General features: G+C 33.2%; 1 protein-coding gene and 3 long non-coding RNA genes across 4 annotated transcripts; all 4 read left to right on the top strand.

Annotated features, from left to right (window-relative positions):
• Positions 1-1,537: 1,537 nt before the first annotated feature.
• Positions 1,538-5,876, top strand: LOC120280733 (glutamine--tRNA ligase). The gene is made up of 9 exons (XM_039287678.1): positions 1,538-1,669; positions 1,749-1,881; positions 2,892-2,991; positions 3,076-3,162; positions 4,222-4,322; positions 4,416-4,521; positions 4,623-4,712; positions 4,794-4,923; positions 5,590-5,876. The coding sequence occupies exons 2-9, from the start codon at positions 1,799-1,801 to the stop codon at positions 5,685-5,687; spliced, it is 795 nt and encodes a 264-aa protein (XP_039143612.1). The 5' UTR covers positions 1,538-1,669; positions 1,749-1,798; the 3' UTR covers positions 5,688-5,876.
• Positions 5,877-8,075: 2,199 nt separating this feature from the next.
• LOC120280816 lies at positions 8,076-8,752 on the top strand. Its single transcript, XR_005542406.1, has 2 exons — positions 8,076-8,241; positions 8,385-8,752. It is a non-coding gene; the product is annotated as an uncharacterized LOC120280816 (long non-coding RNA).
• Positions 8,753-11,403: 2,651 nt separating this feature from the next.
• Positions 11,404-12,009, top strand: LOC120280951. The gene is made up of 2 exons (XR_005542457.1): positions 11,404-11,561; positions 11,687-12,009. It is a non-coding gene; the product is annotated as an uncharacterized LOC120280951 (long non-coding RNA).
• Positions 12,010-18,071: 6,062 nt separating this feature from the next.
• On the top strand, positions 18,072-18,693 carry LOC120280918. Its single transcript, XR_005542438.1, has 2 exons — positions 18,072-18,242; positions 18,366-18,693. It is a non-coding gene; the product is annotated as an uncharacterized LOC120280918 (long non-coding RNA).
• Positions 18,694-21,475: the final 2,782 nt, after the last annotated feature.

Here is a 21,475-nt window from a genome sequence, read left to right as displayed (position 1 = left end):
TGTTTGAGTTGACTTAGATGGATAATAGGTTTTCTTTATCTTCCTATGGACTTAATTAGGTTGTTTATGCTTTTTACTTACTGTGTACAGATTTGATGATACTAACCCTGAAGCTGAAAAGAGAGAATACATTGACCATATACAGGAAATTGTCCAGTGGTTGGGCTGGAAGCCTTTCAAGGTAGGCTGCTGGTCTTTTGAGTCCATATTTATTTATATATTCTTAGCATAATTCTGACATATATGAGACTCTTGTTAGGTTACTTACACCAGTGATTATTTCCAAGAGCTCTATGATCTAGCTGTTAAGCTGATTGAAAAGGATCTAGCCCTGCGCTGATCGCCTCACAGGTTTGATGTATATAATTTTGTGGCTTTGATTCATTTTCTGCCTCACAAAGTTTTCATGCTTCATAATGGGCGTTGAAAGCAGTGTCGTAAGGATCAGTAAAACCAATCATGTGAACTGTACTGTGGAATAACATGATTACATGTTTCCTCTATCAAATAGTCGTGTGCATGACTACTATGAAATAAGTTAGTTATATCTTCATCAAGTTGACAGGACAAGCAGCTGACTCTGTCTTGTCCTGGCTCGAAAGTTAGCTGCCTGAGGAAACTGCTAGGAGTACAGAGAGATGCAGCAGCCCTTGGAGAGAGATCGGCCAGTTAGTGAATCCTTGAAGTTGTTTGATGATATGAGACGTGGCTTCTGATTGATGAGGGTAAGCGCAACACCCAGGTTGAAACAGGACATTGCAGTGACAGCAATGCATGTATGATTTGATTGCATATCGTATAAAGGTTGGTAGTTATTTTGGCATGGTTAAATTCTTTGAATTTTTATTATTATTATTTTTTAAGTTTTCTTACATGTCTTCCATGGTATTCAGTTTACTCCCCATCCACATGCTGGTGATAAGTGGTGTATATATCCTAGTTATGACTACGCTCATTGCATTGTGGATTCTCTTGAGAACATCACACACTCAGTAAGTTTCCCTTATGCTAATCTGTCTTGATCCATTTTCATGCACAGTCGTATCTGTGGTTTTATCTGTGACATAGGTCTGCAAAAACCATGAATCTGTCATCAGTGTGCTCTGTATTTAATGCAACAATAACTATTTTGGTCAAGGATTTTTTAGATCACGGGCATTCTCATGATTAATCTCAGCCTTTTTGCACCTCTAGCTATGCCATTTTGAGCTTGAATCAACCATCTTCTGTTATTTTTGCATTACCGAAGAATGAGTGTGGTACCTCACAGTGCTAATAATATTGTATACTTGTGCGTCTACCTTCTGCTTTACCTGTTCATCTTCATGGTCCCATTTGGCAGGTTTCCTGGGCAGCCTAAACATTTGTCAGTTCATTTTAAGTTCTGTTTACTCTTCCATATGATCCCTCATTTTGTTTACCAAGTCGGATCACTCTTTTCATGTATCCTAATTTATATGAAGCCTTTTGTGTATTTATGTTTTATGTCATTCTTTTTGTTTAATCCATAATGATATTCTTGATCTTCCATGTGAAGTTATGCACACTTGAGTTTGAGATTCGCCGCACGTCATACTATTGGTTATTAGCAGCACTGGAGCTTTACCAGCCTTATGTGTGGGAATATTCACGGTTAAATATATCGAATGCTGTTATGTCTAAGCGCAAGGTATGCATTCCAATTTTCCTTCTTTATAACAGTCTGACCGTATAGGACTTAATCTGTTCTTTTCATGTCTCATGTTCAGTTGAACCGTCTTGTGATGGATGGGTCGATGGCTGGGATGACCCTCGTTTAATGACATTAGCTGGATTACGCCGTCGAGGAGTATCTTCAACTGCCATCAATAATTTCATACGAGGATTAGGAATAACGAGAAGGTTATGAGCTTTTCAAAAAAGCTTTTATTTAAATTAATTTGGCGGTTTATTTAAGAGAAAGGCTATTGTGATTTAAGTTACTGGATAGCATTTTCAATCTTACTACTTTCTTACATGAAATTTTGATTTCTTTGTTTATTGTTAAGTATATTAGCTGCATTCTGATGCTTGTGCCTTTTAGTACCATAGTTACATAACTACTGACCCCCATCGTCAAACCTTGATCAAGCGCTTGTCGAGGTTCACATGACAGTCCCTCAAACCTTCTGAAAGTGAAGTCAAGTTTTTTGAATATCAACCTTAATTGTTTTTAATTTGGTTGTCCTGTGCTTTTGATTTTAAGAAATAGGTCATTGGTTTAGTTGTATCCATAAGCTGATTAGTTGGGGATAATTATATTGGACACGCCATTTTATAGTGTTGCCAACTCCTTAACTCAATGAGTATGCATGGTTGATCATGCATTCTGCTGTTGTTGTGACTTCCTACTATGCAGTTATTGGTACAAAACTCAAGGTCTACATTATAGTAGACCTTATTGTGATCGTCCTTGATTATTGCCCCAATTTTTTGAGATTGTATGATGAAGAGTATTGCCTCCTCTTTGTACTTGAAATTTTATAAGTAACACTTGCAAATCCAAATTTCTTGGCTTGACACAAGATTTCATTTGTTGTGGTATCTTACGTCCTTTCATTTTTTTCTTAAACTTCTCTAGGAACATAAATGCCTTAGTTGCTATTGCTTTACAAACTTCATCTTGACTAACACAACTGACTTGTACCAACTTTTTATTCATTGTTTAATATGACTTTACATGCTCTATTATCAGACAATCTTATAGTTTGTCTTTTATGTATAATTTTCTGAAAATCATTTGGGATATAATTTAGTGAAATTAGCTGCAATAAACTTGCCTTCCAACATCAATGCCCTCATGCTATTGCTTGAGAGAACTTCATCTTGAGTGACATTACATTTTTACTGACTGATTATTTATTATTTAATAGTGATAATAGCTTGATTTCTTTGGAGCGCCTTGAATATTACATAAGGGAAGAGCTCCATGAAACAGCACCTCGTGCAATGGTTGTATTGCATCCTCTTAAGGTATCCCTTGACAACCTTTCAATTGAGTTTTTCTCATCTTCTGGGAACTAACCAAACTCAGACTTATTCGTACTTATGTTTCAGGTGGTTATAACAAATCTAGATAAGGAGTCATGCATAGAACTTGAGGCAAAGATGAGGCCTGATAAAGATGACACTTCTTCCTACAAGGTAGTTATATATTTTTCAAGAACTTATACTTGACTGTATGCTAATTTACATGGTTAAAACAGTTGAAATATTGTAATGAAACAAAGCTGGTATATTGTAGTGGGCCATCTTCATGATTTGATTGTACTTGTGTTACTCCCATATTGCCTGGACTTGTTTATCACACATGTTTTTCTTCATGACTTGATGGGTGTCTTTGAAATTCGTAAGTAGGTAATTCCCACCTAAACAAGGACATGAGTTTTAACTTTTTGGTTCGAGATGCTTCCATTTGCTGGTGTGATGTATGATATTCAATCTTATTAGTTATTGGCTTACTGATGTGCTTGTAATCAGAGTAAACAAGCTATTCGAACAAGTAAATGAGGAACATGATTTCTAGTCTTATTTGTTTTAACTTCACTTGTTTGTATGTTAGAGGTTGGAAAATCTTCCATGAATAAGCAAATGAAGAATGCATAATTTTTATTCTTTATGTACTTTCAGAATTGCTGACATTCTGCAGAGTCTGTTCTATAAGAGTGTGGGAGGTTAAGTAACCTCATAAGTTTTTCTTCTGATGCTGTAATTCTACTTAATATGACCATTATTCACAAAATCAGAGTGTTCTTTTCTCAAGTGTTGATATGTTGCTTGAAGTAAATAGGATTGATAAAGTGATTTAGCTTCTAAGCATTTGATCCGCATTTGTTTCCTGTGCTTCTGTAGTTCACTTAAAATTTTATTTCTTTCTTGGTTCACCTCAATCTTTTTACTAATTTATTTTCTGCTGTCCTTTTTTGTTCTGAAAAGATGGACATTAATTATTTGGGCCATCTTGAAGAATACATATTATTTATCAGCTGTTTGTTGTGCTCCATGACAGATTCTTTAGCTTTTAATTGTCTCTGCTGCAGAATTTCTTAATGTGGCTTTAGGCTTAGCCAGTTTATTATGGATGTAGTAGATGCTTAACTGCTGTATCAAAATTTCCTTTTTTTTTTCAAATGATAATATAAGAAGGTCAAAGTTTAAATTCTTAATCATAATTGCACATATAATGTGTTTTTCATGTGTTAGGTCCCATTCACAAATGTGATTTATATTGAAAGATCTGATTTCCGCATTAAGGATTCCAAGGACTATTATGGTCTTGCTCCTGGTAAATCAGTTCTTCTGAGGTGAGAACTTTCGACTTAAAATTTCCAACCATGACTAATTATTTGAAACTTCGACCTGGCTTTGTCAGCTAATTACTTGTTCTAATTTCACAGGTATGCCTTTCCCATAAAGTGTACAAATGTCATTTATGAGAAGGATACAGAGAACATTATTGAAATCCATGCTGAATATGATCCAGAAAGAAAGGGAAAACCGAAGGTCTGAATTTGACAAGCTGATAATTATCTTGTTAACGACATATCATCATATTTCTTTGATTGAGAATTATTAAAGGTTCAAGCTTCCTTTTTCAAATGCAGGGTGTTCTCCATTGGGTTGCTCAGCCTTCTTCAGGTGATGAACCTCTCAAGGTGGAAGTGAGGTTATTTGAGAAATTATTCCTCTCACAGGTACGCAAGGCTGCCACTTAAGTTCTCTTTCATCTATACCTCTTTGCCATGATTCTTCAAGTTGTTTTTTCTGTGTTCCAGAATCCTGTTGAGTTGGAGGACTGGTTGTCAGATTTTAATCCACATTCTAAGGAAGTGATACAAAATGCATATGCTGTACCTGTCCTAGGCAATGCTGTAACAGGTGACAAGTTTCAATTTGAAAGGCTTGGTAAGTTCTTGCTCCCTCTCCTGTTCTATTTTGCTAATTTAGTTAAGTGTCATTTCTCTGTGATTTCTCACTTAAATTTGTTGTAAGGAGTCTCTCCTATGAAGATCAGCCATTGTTTCTTGTTCCTGAATTGTTTTCCTTAGTAGATAAAATTAGTTTGTTGGACTGATTTCATTAGATAAAATTAGTTTGCCTTCAAAAAATGAACACACCCACAAAGAAGAAGCAAATGATGAGATTGGATATTACTAACTCCTACCTTGATTGGATATTTCTAGCTCCTACCTTCTATATGATGATGTAAAGTACTTTTCAACCAATTAATTTCTTTTTTTAATAATTGCATGAACAATAAATGTTGCATCTAAAATATTTTCAGCAACTTCCTTATTTTTCTGTGGTTTTCGTGTTGCCGTTTTCGTGTGTTCACAAACTTTCATATTGATATTTCAGTTCATCCCGTTGTCTGACAATTCTCCCAACTCATTACTGATAAATTGAATATGGAAATTCAAATAATGCCTGAATTTTGCCACAACAACAATATGTACATTTTTAATTTATTGTTGATTGAGTATAGTTATTGATTCAATGCTGCATACCCAAGTAGTTATCTTCTATTTGCTTGTGTGCTCATTTTTTTTCTATGCATCTTACCTTTGTCAGGATATTTTGCTGTTGATCCAGACTCCGGATCTGAAAAGCTGATCTTTAACAGGATTGTCACCTTGAAGGATTCTAATCTAAAGCAAGGAAAGAAATAAGTTAATCCAACTTTCAGAATTCATCTCACTAGAAAACTGATGTTTGTTGAAAAATGTAAAATATCCCAAGTTATCTATCTGTTTAAGCTATTCCACGCAATTTTTTTGTAATATTTGTATTCTCCTCCAAATTAGACTTCCCTATAAGTTTGTTATAAAATTACCATACCATTTTGTAGTATTTATCTATCTCTATATTTGTGTTTATGAGAGTTTAATTCTAACGAAAAGATTTGGTCTGAATGCATTTGAGAATCTTTGACAGTAAAAACTAAAGAGAATCAAATATGAAATGACATGAGTGAATTTTGTCATAGGTCATATATTTTGTAGACAAAATTAAAGTTACAAGAACAATACTTAAAAGAAACGTGCGAATTGGTGAAGGTTAAGAGACCAGAGCCGATGTCAATAATAAGAATATAAGCACCATTGGCAATATGAATTTTATTAAGATGAACATATGGTTTTGTGGATGCTAAGATATTTTGATTATTGATCATATGTGAAATGCAACATTATTTAGCATCTTGATTACTGGTCATATGCAAAGATGCAACATCAGAAAAAGGGGGAAAACAACACAAGGAGAATTGAATCCACTGTTGCAAGCATTATAGCGATTTTGTGATTGCCCATGACTCTTAACGTTGTCGAGCATTGATAATTATGAGGATGAGATTTTTTTTTTTTTTAAGTGATTGAAAATGAGGTAAAGTTTAGTGTCGGATATAGGACGGACCTACAGAGCTTTAAAAAATTGATGGAATTGAGAGGAGCCGGAGCCAGAGCCAGATAAACACTGCAAAGCCAGAGTCATTAAATTTCTATAAGGTCGATATCAATAGTTAATTTGTGACATTAGTCCTATCAATGATAGAAGGAATTTATTAGTTTAATTTAGTTTTTGAAAAATATTTTAGATTTATTTGTGGTAGGATTTTAATCACTCCATATGACATCTGACAAAGTCATTAAATCTACAAAAATCTCTATAGAACTTATAAATCATCATAACTGGTGCATCATTATACATACTTGTCTCTTAACATTCATCTATAAAGCCGCGCTTGTTGATTTTGTCCCCATACAGTTCAAAATTCATCCTCAGCTCAATCTACTTTCAAAGGTGCGGTAAGAAAAGCTTATGGATGGAATAACCGCACTTCAGCAACTAGTTTCCCATTTGAAAAGGCTCTGGCTGCACCTAATTACTTGACCATGTACTTCCTCAAGCAGCAGTAGACAACATAGTGCAAACTTAAAGAATGCATACCATCATGCAGCTGGTGGTATGCAGTAGTTAAACCTTTATATTTTATAGGTTGGATATTGCTTTAGTTGTATATTGTAATTAATTTCCAGGCAAGTTTAACTTCTCCATACAAATATGCACAATTAATGTGCATGCATGTAGTGCATGCTAATCACTTGTTATATATATATACGAGTAAAATATAACAGGTGTTATCTTTATTCCTTCTTTGTGCATTTCCAAGGCTTGGATGTCAAAAGTGTGTTAATTAAGAGGTAATTTAGATTTTCAATGGTTGATGTATTTGGCTAGTCTTATGGTTGACTGGTCTTTACTCTTGTTAGTATTATATGTTTGTATGGTTGATGTCAAAAGTGTCTTAAGTGTTTTGGATCATTCAAGCTTTTAGCTACATCCTACAACAACTATGAAAGAGAAGACTGCAGCTTCTGTAATTTGAAGGAATTTTAGCTTCATTCTCTAACAAAGTGTACCTGTCTCTGTGTGATCAATATCAGCTGATTTCTATACTTTGTTAAACATGTTGTGTAACTTTGACGACAATTTTAACATTTAAAGATCTTCAGATTTTGGTTGAACTTCAGATTTAAAGATCTTCCAGGCTGAATGGTCAAGTAGAATGAATAATTAAACTAAATAAATTGACAACAAAGTGGAAGGCTAACAGAAGAAGAGTGAATAATTAAACTAAACAAATTTATTTTGGATGAAAGATTAAACTAAAAAAATTAATTGACAAACCAAGTGGAAGACTATGAGAAGACTTGGGATGGAACCAACAAATTGAGTAGACTTGGGAAGACTAAGAGAAGAAGAGTGACCAATTAAACTCAACAAATTGACAAATCAAGTGGAAGACTAAGAGAAGACTTGAGATGGAACCAACAAATTGAGTAGACTTGGGAAGACTAAGAGAAGAAGAGTGAACAATTAAACTAAACAAATTAATTGACAAACCAAGTGGAATTGAAGACTAAGAGAAGACTTGGGATGGAAATAATTTTGGCTGAAACATAAATAAAGAAATATAATATTTAAATATAATAACAGTGATTGAAAAAGATAAGCCAACCAACAATTTGATTATGTGGGCTATGAGCATGCTCTATATAATTACTAGTAGGAACCTGGAATTTAGATCATCATCAAGAATCAATCAATCAAGCATGGCTTCCGGCACTAGGCCTACATTCATCATCTTCTCCATCCTTTTGCTGCTGCTCTTCCTTAATACACCGGCCTTTGCTGCAGCTCGTCCAATTTCTATTGGAAATCCTTGTGAGTTTCATTTCATGATCATATCTGTACATGTTCCTGATGCATGATCACTTTATAAACATATTCTTTTAATTTCTCTTCCTTCATGCATGTTTAACTTCCATAATATATTAATCCTGATCTCTTCATGTCATCTTTCACAGTGAACCCTAACAAACCCGCTTGTCCTACGCCGAGAGGGCAACCTTACGGTAATTGTAAGCCGTCACCGCCGAGGGCATGTAACAGTAGGTATAATTGTGGTGCCCCTCCAGCCACAGATAAAGTTGCTACCAGACCAAATATCAAAACTTAACAATTGAAGCCGCCTGAAGTGAGACAATCAAGCATATATGACATGCATGCGTGTATTATTAGTGATTCAGTAAACTTGGATCATTATACATGCATGCATGTACGTGCATGGTATCTACCAGCTGTTATGTACTCCCTTATTAATTATCTTCCTTCCTGAGTTTGAATCCTTGAATAAATAAATAAATAAATAAAAGGCAAGAAATTAATGTTTCTAGTTTGTCTGAAAATAACTTGATGATGTTTGGATGGCATATATATATCCATGCATTCACATGAACTAAACTAACCAAATAAATAAATAGTTCAATAGATAGTGTGGAACTTGCTAGAATGATCATCACCCTGTTCTGATGTATGAGTCCTGGTTGCCACTAGGCACTAACATAGCCATAATTAATTTTACAAGAGAAACATGTAACGAATACAGAAAAAGTATACAAAATTACAAAGGCAACAGACTGAATTTTCTTTGCAATTTGATTCAATTACTTCAGTACTTGAGGCAAAATGGATGAAAAACAGCGTATACAAGTTAATTTGCATTGAAAAAAAATATATTATTTCTTAATAAAAACTCTTGAGCCTAATTATAAGTATTATAATATAATCAGTATTTACATATATTAATTTGGTGTATCTATATATGTTTATTAGATTATTATTAAGGGTGTTTTGTATATTTAGTGATATTATTATTTAGAATATTTAAGGTAACAGTTTTTGTTTAATTAATTATAAGCAAGTCTATGTCATCCAGACTTCAAGTGGTTTGTATATTTGCCTCACTTCAGGTTAATAAGTCTTAATTTTAAAAAAGAAATCGAGTTCAAAGCTCTAGTGTGTATGAATTTGTTCAAGAAGTGTGCTTGAGTCCTGAAGAGCATCTTTTTATCACTTCCTCCTCACAAGACTGAAAGTTTTTGAAATTTTTAAAGATTAATAACAAGCAATTTTATTTGTGAGATCAAAAGCATGCAGCCGTGATTTAAAAACTTATAAATTTGATAATTCGTTAGCTTTATATTAATCTTTGACAACAAGTTATTTAAGATATATAGACATCAGACAGTAAGAATCATGCATGCAAAGGCTTGAAATTAATTGAATAATTTAACCTTGCACCTGATTCAGATTTCTGAATTTCATTTATCCTTCATGATGTCTCTGCTTGGTATCTACATTTAAAAGAAATTTACCGACTGGTGAAGGCAAGAAACAAGAGCTGATGACCAATAATAAGAACATAATCACCATTGCCAACATAAATTTTATTTAAGATCAATATTTATTTATCGATAAATAAATAATTTTTATAAAATAATAATCTTTTTTTTGGTCCCATGAGTATCGTTTTATATAGATTTTAATTACTGTAATTAACATGTATTATAATGGTTCTAAAGAATTATCATTGAGGTTTGTTAAAATTCATCTTAGTTCCCGCATCTTTAGTATTTTCATATATATTTTCATATATATATTAATTATGCATTCTGACAAACAGATTTAAAGATATTTCAAAACTGAATAGTGAAGTAGAATATTGAAGCATTCAGGTAAACAATGGATGGACGACTAGTGAAAGACTTTTGGAAGACAAAGTGATAAAAATAATTAATTTAAGCTCATATATCAACAAGGAAATTAAATACAACGATAGTGACTGAAAAAGAATCAGATAAGCTAGCTAATCAACAAATTAAATCACATACACTGCCAATCGAGTAGACTTTGGGAAGACTTGGGATGGATGGATATATATATATATATATATATTTTAATAAAGCGGATATATTTTGAATTTATTAAGAAAACAAGGGATGGAAATAATTTTAGCTGAAACATAAATGAAGAAATATAATTAAATATATTTTTATTTTTTCTTAATTTTATTTTAATTGTTTTCTATTGTTTTTCATACATATATACATGATTTTGTGTATTTTAATTTTATTTTTGTTGTTTGTTTGTATTGTTTTTGCATAATAAAATAAATAACTATATATATTATGTTTTTTATTTTAATTTTATTTTCATTGTTTTCTATCCCTATGTAAAATTTTTTGATTATTTTTATATTATATTATTAGTTATTATTTTATTAAATTTATTTAATAATATTGGTGTTTGTTTAGATTCTTTTAAATGATTTTTTATTTTTATTTTTTGAAACAATTAATCTCAGATGAAACCGTATTGTAAGCACAGGGCTCCATACTGGTTTATATTAATTACATATATTGACAAACAGATTTGGGTAGAACTTCAGATTTAAAGATATTAATTCAATGGTGAATAGTCAAGTAGAGTAAATAATTAAAATAGACAATTGACAACCAAATTGAAGACTTGGAGAAGACTTGGGATGGAACCAAATGAGCAGCCTGCCAGTGCCAATTGAGTAGACGTGGGAAGACTTGGGACGGAAATAATTTTCTATATAATTAAATGAGCTAGGCTTCTAACGCTAAAAAAATAAATGAGGAAATATACTTAAATATAATAACAGTGATTGAGAAGGGTGAACCAACCAACCAACAAATCAATCACGTAGGGGTGTGTGTCTTTGTTTTCTTTTGAATAATAGACGACGAAAGAGCTTTTTATGAATATAAAGCAATCTTAGCAACACTGGAACCCGGATGTACTAATATATGTACAATATGCGAATAGTATAGGAATCTCAGATGAACAGTGTATGAATAGTATGGGGAAGAGTACCCAATGGTTGACTGTTTGTTCTTTTCTCTCCCTGTTTATTGTTGTTTTGGTTTTTTTTTAATAAATAAGTGATTTATTTATTTTATTAAAAAAACTAATTATGTAGCTAAGTTCACAGCATGTTCTATATAATTAGCAGCAACCTGGAATTTAGATCATCATTAAGAATTAATTAATCAATCAGTCAAGTATGGCTTCTGGCGCTAAGCCTATGTTCGTCATCTTCATCATCTTCTCCATCCTTTTGCTGCTCTTCATTAATACACCGGCCGCTGGAGTTAGTATAGATCCTGGACGCCCTTGTAAGTTTCGTTTTATGATCAGTGTTTCCTCATGATCACTTTATAATCAAACATATATTCCTTTAATTTCTCTTCCTTTATGTTAATTAAACTCCAATTAATCCTCTTCATCTCATCTTTCACAGTGAATCCTGACAAACCTGTTTGCGGTGGACCGAAAGGCAAACCTTGCGTCCCCAACCAGCCGTATCGGAGGCCATGCAGAACTTATTACGGTTGTAAGCCGCCGGCCTCAAATAACGTTGCTACCAGACCAAATATCAAAACTAACAACTGAAGTCGCCTGTAAAACAGGCAAGCATGCATGGCATGCATATTGTATTAGTGATGCAGATCATTATGTATGCATGCAGTATCTAGCTACCAGCTACATGCCACCTTATTATCATCCTTCATGATTTTGAAGGCTTGAATAAATAAATAAGTGGCAAGAAATGGTTCTAGTTAATTTGTCTGAAAGAACTAGATGTCTGAATGGTATATATATATATATCCATGTATTTCAGGATCGATCCATGCACATGAACTAAACTAACTAAATAAATAAAAGGTTTAATAGATATTGTGGAACTTGCTAAAATCATCACCTGTTCTGATGAATAAATTAATCCGGGTTGCCAAAATTGTAGCCATGATTAGTTTTACAATAAAAACATGAATGTAATGAATACAGAAAATTACTTAAGTACACCAGGCAAAATGGATGAAAAGCAGCGTATACAAGTTAATTAGCATTAAAAAATATTATTGCTTAATAAAGAGTCTTGAGCCTAATAAGTATTAGAATATATTCAGTATATATGTACATATATTTGGTGTATCTATATATATATATATATATATGTTTATTAGATTATTATTTAGGGTGCATTGTATATTTAGTGATATTATTATTTAGAATATTTTGTATATTGGATATTATTATTATTAAAGTAATAGTTTATGTTTAATTATAAATTACAAGTCTATGTAATCCAGATTCCAAGTGGTTTGTATATTTGCCTAAGAATGTCACTTCAGGTTCAAGTCTCAATTTTCAGAAGGGGACTGAACTCAAAGCTCTAGTGTGTTCGACTTCAAACCTCGGAGAATTGGTCTAGAAGTGTGCCTGAGTCCTATAGAATATCTTTATCACTTCCTCCTCAGAAGACTGGAATTAAGTTTTGAAATTTTTAAAGATTAATTAATAACAAGATCTCTTTTGTGAGATCAAAAGCAGCCATGATTTAAAAACTTAATTTGATACTTCGGTAGTTTATGTTAATCTATGACGCTGCTGCAGTTGATATCATTTACTAGCTATATGACGCAAAACTAATACTAGAACAAGTTATTTGAGAAAGACATCATACAATAAGAATCATGCATGCAAAGGTTTGAAATTACTTGAATTATCTAACCTTGAGCTGATTCAGATTTCTGAATTTCACTTATCCATCATGATGTCTCTGTTTGATATCTGTAATCTTATAAATAAATAGATCCTTGATGTCATGCAATTCTCTGCATAAGTTTCTCATCTCCATCCTGTCCCTAGCTTGGTGATTCTTGTGAACATGAAAGACCAATTCCGACCAATGAAACTAGGCATTCTTGGATTTTCACTCTTGCATCTTCTTGACCCAAGCACTCATCCACACAAATGAGAGAAGACATGGAGCAATGATGTTCAGGATTTGATGAGGAAAAACCATCTTGACAAATTCATGGAGGCTTTGGTTCTATGGGAACTCATCTGTAGGTCTCTTTTCAGTGGGCACCTCCAGAAGAAGTATTTCATAGCTGTATACATCCCCCCAAGTGGACGCTTGCCATACTCTGCAATTTAGCAGGATTCGCCATTTATTATTTATAAATAAATTTTTTTTTAAAAAAAATCTGATCTGGGATCTCAAAGGATGATATTATTTGATCAAGCTGAGTATGATTCAGACAATCTAATGTATAACATGAATTAATATACGCTAGACAATGACAATACAATATAATGCAATTAGAAACATATACACATATATGCACATGCTTCCTAACCTTCCCATCCTTTGTTAAACATGTACATTATTAAATTTTATTTTATTTTTAAAAACGGATAAACCACCATGATTAAAAAAGAGCGAAGAAATAAAACGGCCACAAACTAACAAAGACCAGAGTCTACTAGGAGTAGAACACCAACCAACAACAGCAGAAACAAAAAACAAAGGAACAACGGACCTCTTCAAGCTCAACAAAATTATAAAAACAGATCTAGACAGTGGCTAGGCTCTGAGTCTCCTCACCCACAAGTGTCACAACGACCTCCTCAGCGTGAGGTCCAAGAAACTCCAAACTCCATTGAATAGAAGAAATGAGTTTATCATACTTCTCTTTCACATAATCCAGGACAGTTGAGAACCAAAACATAAGCATATAATCAATTTTCAAAATAATATTAAAAACAACAACATTAAAAATACAATCATTTTTTCCAAGTCAAATATTCCACCACAACTTTAATAATTAAAGCCCCACGCTCCCACTTCGAAGGCCTCAAGCGCAATCTCCAAGAGATCCAGAAATGACACAAATAGATATAAATTTATAACTTTATCTCAGCTCCAGCATCTTTAATATATTCTGACAAATAGATCTAAAGATATTTCAAAGCTGAATAGTCAAGTAGAATGAAGAATTAAGGCAAACAATTGACCAATTAATGGAAGACTATGAGAAGGCTTGGGATGGAAATAATTAATTTTTGCTTAGATATAAACAAGCAAAATTAAATACAACGAGAGTGATTGAAAAAAAAATTAGCCAACCAAACCACAAATTAATCATCAGAGAAGTACCAAAAAAACCCCTCTTTAATTTGCAAATGATCCAACAAATCTTCCAAAAAAATTTCAACTGTCTTATTGAACTGCCTTCTCAAAATTACACATCTGCATTTAGACCCTGATATTAAAAAAATAAATAAATAAATATAATAATTATAATAATTAAAATAATAATTATTATTATTAATCTTTAATAAAATTACACTTTTACCCTCATCTTTCTCTCCTTGACCACCACTGTCCTCACCTATCTCCTTCACTACCTCACTCTTTCCTCTCCCTTTACCCTGAAATATATTCATCATTCAAATAAACTTGGCTTGTGTATACGTATAGTTGATTATATATATGGCATCTGATTAGTATGATCACAATTAGCATCCATATTACATGTATCTTAGAATGATTTTAAGGTTTATTATTGTGGACCCCACTTTTATTTAATTTATTTTCATGTTTTAAAAAAATTTAAAAATTTAAACCCAGCCTTATCTTTTCAAAGATTGTGAGCCCCCATATTTCTGGTAATACCAGTGGTTATGTGATAAAAAAAACAGAGAACTTCTTCGATTTGTTTATTTTTTATTAGTTCTTCTTAATGGTTAGTGTTTATTCTTTTGTTGTAATTTGTTCTAGGGTTTTTAAGAGTGATCAGGGGTATCTGGTTTTATCTTTGAAAAAGTTAACGTATTTTTTTATTTTTTAGAAATCTGTATGCTTTAATATATTTTTAGAGTTAAATTATGTTCGGATTTCGGAGTTTGGAAAAGTAGAGAAAAGAAATATAAAATTTGCTTATGTTTTACATTATATGCAACTAAATGAAATTTTAAGGTTTCTCAATATTTTTATTTAAATATGAAATTTATTTAATTATTTGAGCTATAACCCAATATGATGTTTCAACTATAATGACTTCTACATGCATGTCTTTAGATACTAGATTTCACAGGAATTTGTAAAGTTCTGTGTTTAACTTACTGATATATATATATATATATATATAATTTGGATGGGTGGATCGGAAATGAACTCCTGGCGTCCATTGTCTTTTAAACCATATATTGTGTGTATATATCTATATTAAATAAGTGAACACCAGCATAGAAAATTAATTCCACTATACATCCATACACACATATTCATATACGTAATATATATATTAAATTGTTGGACCTTTTGAGTATTGTGTTATATATATATATATGTATATATATCCCTTTGTACGTTTAACATATTTAACGTTTTAATATCTGTGGAATGTGCTTTCAATTAGAGGGTATTTTATGGAAACCTAATTTTGAAGTGCTTTTAGTTTTTTGTGTTAGATTGGTAAGTAAACCACATATAAACCTATATATATATAATTTCTGATTTCCCTGAATCATCTACATAATTATTTAATTACTTTGGATTTTATTGTAAAACCCTTCATGATATTATATTTAAATATTATGGGTTTTAAGAAACTGTAGTTATCCGTATTTCAAACCTTATAGATTTCTAATTATTTAATTGGTTATTTATTTTATTTTAATCCTTTAATTAATTACGGATTTAGGATTTACTTGGCAGCCACCATGTTGATAATATATAATATTCTTGTATTGGTTTACCTTGGTCTTCTACCATTGCTATTCAATTAGAAATCATGATATATGATCTTAATTATGTATTTAGTATGGATTACTTATATTTTAATTATTACTGTCACACACTTGATTGAACTCTAATTATTCTGATCACATACTAGCAATATTTTGTTTCAAAATAATTGGAATTATTTTCATTAAAAAAATGGGATCATCAAATTGCAGTATTTCTGTATTGACAATGATTTTGGACATGACATATTTTTGATATAGTGACATGTAGTCCCCAAATTAACTTTGCAATAACTCTGTCACTATGGTTAAACACTAACTATGTCGACATGAACCTCTGACTCTGATAAGAAACTAGTTTGGCATCATTCCGTCGGTAGAGAATAATTGCCTCTGATAATCTAGCTCGGGTCACCGAGGGTAAATAAATGAACTTCAACAATCCGAATAGGGTCACCGAGTTTAAATACATGAATTCTGTGGTTTTGTTTTTAGCATTAGTTGTTTGAAATACTTGGGACTTCTAAGTTTTATTTCTGATATTTATTGTACAATAAGCTTATAAATAGTTGTTTTATCTTTTTCAGATCAAGAGTAAGTGTGTGGTGGATAGCTTAACGGGGAACAGTTGAGCGAATACCCATTAGTTAGCTTGTAAATTGTTCTTCTGTTGTGAATCTAGATCTTGTTATGTGTTTAAGACTTCGAATCTTGCACTTTTAGATTCCTTGGACTATAGTTGTATTCATGATTATTGTATTCCCTTAATCCTTTTGTCTTCGTGAAGTTAGAACTTTCGTTAGATGTTATTTTTCAGTTGAGACAGGTACTGAGGCCTTGCGTGCTTACTTGGTCACAACTTTATAGGTGTGCTGCTGTTTGTCAACGCTTCTAGTTCGGAACGTGACAATTTATTAACCCTAAAAAGTACTCCTTGTACTACAGATACTGTAATATATGGACCCAGACAGGAAGACTTGATTGCAATATACTCCCTCCGTTCTTTTTTATCTATCTGGTTAACCGAATCTCACGTACCAAAAAACTTAGTTATGTCACCAAAGTTTATATAAAATTAGTTATCTTTCCAAAATTACCCCTAGTTTATATTTTCAAATTTCTCTCTCATATTTAACTCCAACAAAAGAGTTGAATATAATATTAAGGGTAATTTTGGGAAAAAAAAATATTAAATGCTTCTTGGTGTTAGAAAATGACGGTTAAAAAGGAACACGGAATTGTGACAGATAAAAAGGAACATAGGGAGTATATATATATATATATATTGAGTGGATACTGTTTGATGGTTATTTTTAATTTTGGGCATCCAACTTCAATTTATATCATTTTGATCACTTAATTTTCATTTATGTTTATTAGGATAGGACTAAGAGAATTTTAGGGAAAATTTCATAATATGTACATCAGATTTGCCATGTTTACACTAGTACACCTCTCCATCTACCTACACGAATATGACACATTATTAAAGAGGGCCATATTGCCACTTTTATTAACACATTACATGCCACAATTGACTAGACAAACTGGTTAATAAGTATAATCACATGGCTCTCTTTGATGAAGTGGCATATCCACATATGCAAATGACATACAAATTAATTGGTGTTGAAATGACAAATCCGACATATATGTTATCAAATTCTCTGAAGAATCCCCCGGCCCTCAATCTCGATGAACATAAATTAAAACTGGGTAATTAAAATAATATAAATTAAAATTTGATCTCAAAATAAAAAAATTATTATAATACGGTACCTGCCCAAAAAAAATCTAGTAGGAAAGCGTTCTTTCTTGTCATTTGCATGTACTAGGGTTTAAATCATAAATTTAGTTTCAGCCTTTCAACCTTCAACTATTGTGACAAACAGACTTACGTCGAACCTCATATTTAAAGATATTTTGAGGCTGAATAGTCAATTATAGAGTGAGTAGACTTGGGATGGAGCAATTTTAGGTGAAACATAAATTAGGAAATTAAATATAATAAGAGTGATTGAAAAAGATAAACCAACCAACACACTAATCATGTAGGCTCCCAGCACATATGCTCTATATATTTAATTAGCAGGAACCTGGAATTTAGATCATCATCAAGAGTTAATCAATCAGTCAAAAGCATAGCATGGCTTCTGGCACTAAGCCTATATTTGTAATCTTCATCATCTTCTCCATCCTTTTGTTACTCTTCACTAATACACCGGCCTTTGCTGCTACTGGAATTGGAAGAGGCGCTTGTGAGTTTCATTTCATTATATATCTGTGTTAATTTCCTCATAATCACTTTATATAACATACTCCTTTAACTCTCTTCCTTCATGTTTTACTCCAATTAATCCTCTTCATGTCATCTTTCACAGTGAATCCTAACAGACCCTTTTGTCCTGTGCCGCCGGGGCAACCTTACAAACGTTGCAAGCACCCGCCCACAAACAATGTTGCTACCAAACCAAACATCAAAACAAACAATTAAAGCCGCCTGCAGTGAAGCAATCATGCCTGACATGCATGAATATATTGGTGCTGTAGTAAACTAGGATCATTAATTATGCATGCAAGCATGTTGTATCTACCAGTCACTACATATTATCATCCTTCCTGTCCTATGTCTGAAGGCTTGAATAAATAAATAAATATGTGGCAATCTATGCTTCTAGTTTGTTGAAAGAAGTAGAATATTCCTGTGAACATGACAGACCAATTCCGACCAATGAAACTGTCTCACTGCACTCTAAATGTACATGAGATGAGGAAATGAATTGAAAGAGCTCAACGCACAGAACAGAGGAGTTGCTCTAGAAATTAACTACTTCACATGACTAACTTAACAGCAATACAAAAACACATAATGTAATGTTTGCAACCTTGGTCATGTTGACCAGGTTGACCAGAGACATTCCTACTTCCCTTTGACTGTTTGACTAGTTATGGAGATTCCCTGACACTGTTGCTCTGCAAACTTGATTCTCACCCAGCTGGCTCCCTTCTCCCGTGAAGCTTCGGGTCTTGTCATGGTTGGTGGGAGAGGCACTCTTCCTCTTCCTCATCTTCTTCTCCTCCTTCCTCTATTTAGCAGCCTTTCTTTGAGTTCGGACTGAAGAGGTGGCAAGCTTCCTTTGAACTTCGGACTCAAGAAGCCAGCCGTGAGGAGGAGCTCGGAGTCGCATTGCTTGAGTTCGGCAGATGCGAAGGAGGCTGAAGATTCACCGCTTTCTCTCTTCATCAAGCTTCAGTGTTAGCATCTAGGGTGTTTGTGGTTGAAGCTTCTTGTTAGATCCCCCTTCTATGCTTGGTTTGTGAGTGTTCTTGTGGGTTGTTGTGTTGCTTCCATGCCTTGTTGTGGCCTGCACCCTAACCTTTTTGTTTAGAAGAATACTAATCTTGTTTGAATTCTTGTAAGCTTAAAGCTTAGTTCTTGCATCCTTGAAGCTTAACTGTTGTTGTTTGTGTTCAGTTTGGTTAATCTTTTTGCAACATGCTTAAACTTTGGAGGGTTTCATTTGATAATCATGCTTTGTGAGTATATGTGTTTATTTGTATCTTGTATGTGTAAATGGTAAGGCATGGAACCTTAACCTTTTGATGATTTTATTCTATTAAAAAGCTTGACTGTTTTATTGTTTTGTTAGTTTTAAACCACCTTAATTTTTAGTAGAGGGTCTGTAAGCCTGTGGTGGTGTTAAGTCTGCAAACTAAGTTGAGTTCTCGGATTACTCGTTCACGTGTCTTCTAAATCCTTGTTTTAGCTTTGTTAATGTTGTAAGTGAGTGTAAACCTTGGTTGTTGTTGTTAGATCCTTGCTTAGCTATTTTAAGGACAGCTTTCATGCTTGCAATTTGGAGCTTTGAGTGTGCAGCCATTAGATTCAAGTTGCTGATTTTATTCACACCTTGGTTTAAGCTTGACTTCTTGTAATCTTATCTTGATAGCTTATTAGTTTTGTTATGTATTTAATTGTGATGGTAGCAGCATGATGCTTTAGTTTATTTGGAATTTTTTTTCTTTGTCTAAACTTGGGGTTTGTTTGGATTTGTGTTACTTTATTCATTGATAGGATGTCCTTAATTTAACTTTAATGGTGTTTAAAGCTGGTCATTATGTGAGGTTGGTTTTGCATGAGACTTTGATTTGTATTATTTAATCCTCTAAGACCTTCTAGACCCTAAGTGCTTTGTTATAGGCCATTGTTGGTATTAACTTGTCATCTAAACCTAGGTTTTTTTTTCAAGCACTTGTAAGCATGTTTCTGGAATTTCTATTTGCTTAATTATCTTCCACTGTAGGTTCTGTGCACTTGTTTGTGGCTTCTAGAAGCATGATTAATTGTCTCATTTATGTGAATATTTACATAGTCATATATGTTGTATTTTTGATAGTTGGGATTTTAATTGCCACCCTTGAACTACGCATATCAGGTTATTATTTATAGACATAGGTATTTGACTCGTGCTTGTCTTATCTTGCAATAATTGTAAATTCTTTCTTCGGGCCTTAGTTGTAGATAGGCCCCGACCCAAAGGCTAAATTCTAAGTATAGCTTTTGTTGGTTAGATTTTGGTAGCGAGCCTTAGTTCATGGGACTGGGTGGACCCAACTCGTAGCTTGGAGCCGGGTAGGTTTCTCGACCCGCAAAATTTCGTACTTTCGATAAATTATTATATATTTAAGTTATTTCCTTAATTTTTTTATAGTTTGGTTGAATTACTCATTTACTTGCTTGTTATTTATTTATTTATTTATTTGCATCATTTAATTAGTATTTATGTCTGTATTCCGTATTTTTCTGCGGTTTTTTTGTACATCTCCATTCCTGGCTCGCCCAGCTAGGAGGAGTAAGTCCTAGCCATGTGCACATGTTTTTCAGTAGTAGCGCTACTCCCCGATCGCGGTCGAAGATCCGGCCGTACTGTTGATACTGCTTGCATCCGACTTCACGATCGATGATCCACCGCTACTGCTGATTTCTGTATTAGCCAGTGAGATGTATATGACTAGTCAGCGTATTTTTTTCATATTTTGGATTATTTCTATATTCGCGATTCCGTATAATTTATGATCTATTATTTTTGCAATATCCGCTTTATCTCGTGTTTCTGCGATCCCATCTGGGCCCTTGTGGCTCATGCACTCTGTGAATTCTCGCTCGCAGGAGAAGATCAAGGCTAGGATCGGGGAGTGTCCGGGAGTCGTATTGCCTACTCTATTAGTATTTCAGATTACCCTTTTCCCTGTGAGTGTAAGACTTGTACTCTGACTGTATCTGTGTTTTGAAAACTGTTGGGGTGTATTTGAATTCTGTAGGGCTTCTAAAGCCTATACTTGTAGTATTTCGGTTTACGTATTCCATTTGTGCTTTTTGTTTTATATTTTTTTATCTCGTTTGTTAGGGTTGACTCGATCGAGTCAACTCGAGGTCTTGCACCTGGGGGACCCAGTCCCAATGGATGTGGCCGATCTATCCATGGGCCCG

This window comes from Dioscorea cayenensis, chromosome 17, assembly GCF_009730915.1.
Source record: "Dioscorea cayenensis subsp. rotundata cultivar TDr96_F1 chromosome 17, TDr96_F1_v2_PseudoChromosome.rev07_lg8_w22 25.fasta, whole genome shotgun sequence".
Taxonomy (NCBI): domain Eukaryota; kingdom Viridiplantae; phylum Streptophyta; class Magnoliopsida; order Dioscoreales; family Dioscoreaceae; genus Dioscorea; species Dioscorea cayenensis.
This window is presented reverse-complemented; position numbering and strand designations above follow the sequence as displayed.

Coding starts and splice junctions, on each gene's coding strand:
- LOC120280733 (XM_039287678.1), top strand. CDS start 1,799: ATGACATTAGCTGGATTACGCCGTCGAGGAGTATCTTCAACTGCCATC. Junction 4,713..4,793: donor AGAAATTATTCCTCTCACAG/GTACGCAAGGCT, acceptor TCTGTGTTCCAG/AATCCTGTTGAGTTGGAGGA. Junction 4,924..5,589: donor GTTTCAATTTGAAAGGCTTG/GTAAGTTCTTGC, acceptor TACCTTTGTCAG/GATATTTTGCTGTTGATCCA.